Source organism: Fopius arisanus, unplaced genomic scaffold (assembly GCF_000806365.1).
Source record: "Fopius arisanus strain USDA-PBARC FA_bdor unplaced genomic scaffold, ASM80636v1 scaffold00018, whole genome shotgun sequence".
Classification (NCBI taxonomy): Eukaryota; Metazoa; Arthropoda; class Insecta; order Hymenoptera; family Braconidae; genus Fopius; species Fopius arisanus.
The window spans coordinates 1,473,927-1,476,769 of NW_011887757.1; the positions used below are offsets into that span (position 1 = coordinate 1,473,927).

A 2,843-nucleotide genomic window follows, 5' to 3' on the forward strand; every position below is an offset into this window, starting at 1 on the left:
CATCGTCAGTTTTGCTGACTGTACCACGCCATTCACCACAATTAGTTGTACTCCATCTCAGCAACAGCATAAACCATAAATAAATCGTTCAACAATCGAAATGTTCAACTCCATCGCAAGTAATTGAAAGCAATAACTCTAATAATTGTATTGGCATTTGTACCGGCTTAACCAATATCCATTTAACACTTAAAAATTACAGTTGCAGTTGTGCTTATAGCTGTGGGTAAATCGATAGGATTTCAATCCCAATATTTGTCAACAACCCAGCCAGCATTTCCAGCCAACGAAAATGAAGCAATATATTGGATGGATAACGGTGAACCAGTTTGGAACGTAACGCGTACGAAAACCCTCGCCCAACCACACAAATGGACGCTTTTAAAACCGACACTTGATTTTCCAAAAACACCGCCTGAGGATCAGTTTAAAATGGCCCAATTGCTAGCTGAAAATCAACTACTCTCTGCTGATTTTTTGCACCACTTTCTAACTGCCATTCAGCCTTACGACATTCAACTTGGTAAATACACCCCATTTACGACTTCTCTCAGATCATACGGTCATGCGGCTATCGACCACGGAATTTCCCATGGAAAATTCTCCTTTAGAGACATCACATCATCATCTCCCACCCGGAGTTGCCAGGTGGCGGTTTTTTTTAAAAGGTTTTTTTGATTTTATGCAGACAGTTAATCGAGTGAAGTCGATCACGCGAAGAATTCACATCCTTCGAACAACTCAGCTCATATCTCATTTAGAGCTTTCTATGATCTACTCTATTCTGGAAAAATCAAGAATTTTTGGAAGAAACCGCAGTCTGACGACTCTCATGCCACCTACCGCTCCATAGGAATTATTTTTATATTTTTTTGTTTACTTTTTTTTTTATTTTGTTATGTCCGGGACTAGTGGTCGGGGAACGATTTTATAGTTTTGAATTTGGGGCATTAACTGATTCAGTGGGAATGATTGATGGCGAAAATTCGAGGTGTGATATTTTGTCACACGGTCGAATTTTCGCTGATTATTGTTCTACCTTCGTATTGTATTTTCTTGGGTTTTAAGCGGCCCGAGTTATTTGGAGTGATTTCGGAATTGTCGAAAGACAATTTCGAAATCCCTTGCATCGGTAAATGTTTTCTTAATGTTGAACGTGGCCTGAATTTTTTAATGAATTTATGGATATCACCATTTGTTTTATTATATTTTATTCGATCCATAAACTAATTATTTTGCCTCCATTTTCGGTTGAAAACTATGTGGCTATACACGGATATTAGATTCTATAGAAAAAATCGGGGAAAATTCTATAAAATTTTATTAAATATCTATCCTGTAGAAACCTGGGGAAAATTGATACGATTTTCTGTAGGTCGTCTATAGATTTCTATAAAAAAATCACAATTTCCACAGGTTTCTATAGAATATAATTTATAACAAATACACAATTATTTAATATTTCTAGATTGAATTTCTACAAAAATATTAAAGAATCATTAGCAATTGCAACAAATTGTCGTAAATTAGAGAATTATAGCAATAAAAATTATAAAATAAAAAAGCTGATCTAAAGAACTCGAGTTCTATAGAAGGACTTTTTTTATTTTATTATTTTTATTGCTTTACAGTATACAGCCCATACTTCTTTTATTTAAATTTATTTACACATGACTTTCAATTAAAATGCATAGACATTGGATTATGGGCAGGAATTAGTAAATAATAAAACTAATTAGGCTTAGACGTTAACTTTTATTAAACGCACTAAGGTATATCTTTCTCCTATGACCTCTGCAACTCTACTCACTCATAGCAGCAAAAGTTTTTGCGCTCTGGACCCATTTTACAAAAGGCTCTTTTACCTCTCTCTAATTTTGTTTATTTAAATTGTTCTCCTTATCCTGGTGCTGTTCTAAGATAAATTATTAAATAAAAAGCGTATTGCGGGCGCGATGCACCCACCATTTACCATACATGATCATTATTAATAATTGTTAATCCATTAATTAATTCAAATATTACCAATTAATACCAAATGGTTATTAAATGTAATTACTATTATTGAATAAATTAATAAAATAATGAAAATAAAATCAATTAATGAAATAATAATAGATAACATTTTGTAAGAAATTTATCAATAGATATTGTAAATAATTATAAATAATTTCTATAGAAATTCTACCGCAAATTTCATGGAAAATTCGAAAATCATCGAAAGATAGATGTAAGCTCAATAAAGATGCATCTTTGTGAATGTTAGATCTCCTCCGGGACGCCCTGGAAGACCGTATAACACCATCGAAACTCATATCTGAGGTAAGACCAACTCAACCTTGTGTTTAGATAGAAGTACTCCTGGACATATATCTTACCTGAATACACAGATATAAGCGTAAATTTATATCGTGTTCCAGTCCATGCATATGGAGGTCGGTTTCCTCTCGCTTCTCGGAGTCTGCTGTATTTTGGCGTGCGTGATTCCTGGCACTGAGCTCTGGCTCGCCTGTCGCCCAATCAGAGATTATAAACCCTCGGAGCATCCTGGATTCCTGGCCTTCCTATTGTCCATTCTCGTTTTACTACTTGGGTGAGTTACATTCATATATCCATAATAAGAATAGCAAATACTCCCGTTAAGTTTTTATTTCATTATTTCATTCGAAGCTCTATTCAATTTTGGATGTTCACGTGTGGGAAAATTTCATGAGAATAACTTTTTGAAAGGATTTTATGGAGATTTTATTAGGATTTTATTGAAATGTTGTACGGATAGTATTCTATTTGTTTTCAGAACCAATCTCATTGAAATACTTTAGTTTATTATTTTTTTTATATAT

At 33.7% G+C, this 2,843-nt stretch overlaps 1 protein-coding gene across 1 annotated transcript in view; it reads left to right on the top strand.

Annotated features, from left to right (window-relative positions):
- Nucleotides 1–31: 31 nt before the first annotated feature.
- Nucleotides 32–2,843, top strand: part of prom (prominin) — a gene marked incomplete in the record, with an annotated part of 30,762 nt that continues 27,950 nt past the window's right edge. The window contains 4 exon segments of the mRNA XM_011300601.1: nt 32–119; nt 203–523; nt 2,267–2,322; nt 2,421–2,593. Of these exon segments, the coding sequence (XP_011298903.1) occupies nt 101–119; nt 203–523; nt 2,267–2,322; nt 2,421–2,593 (569 nt within the window).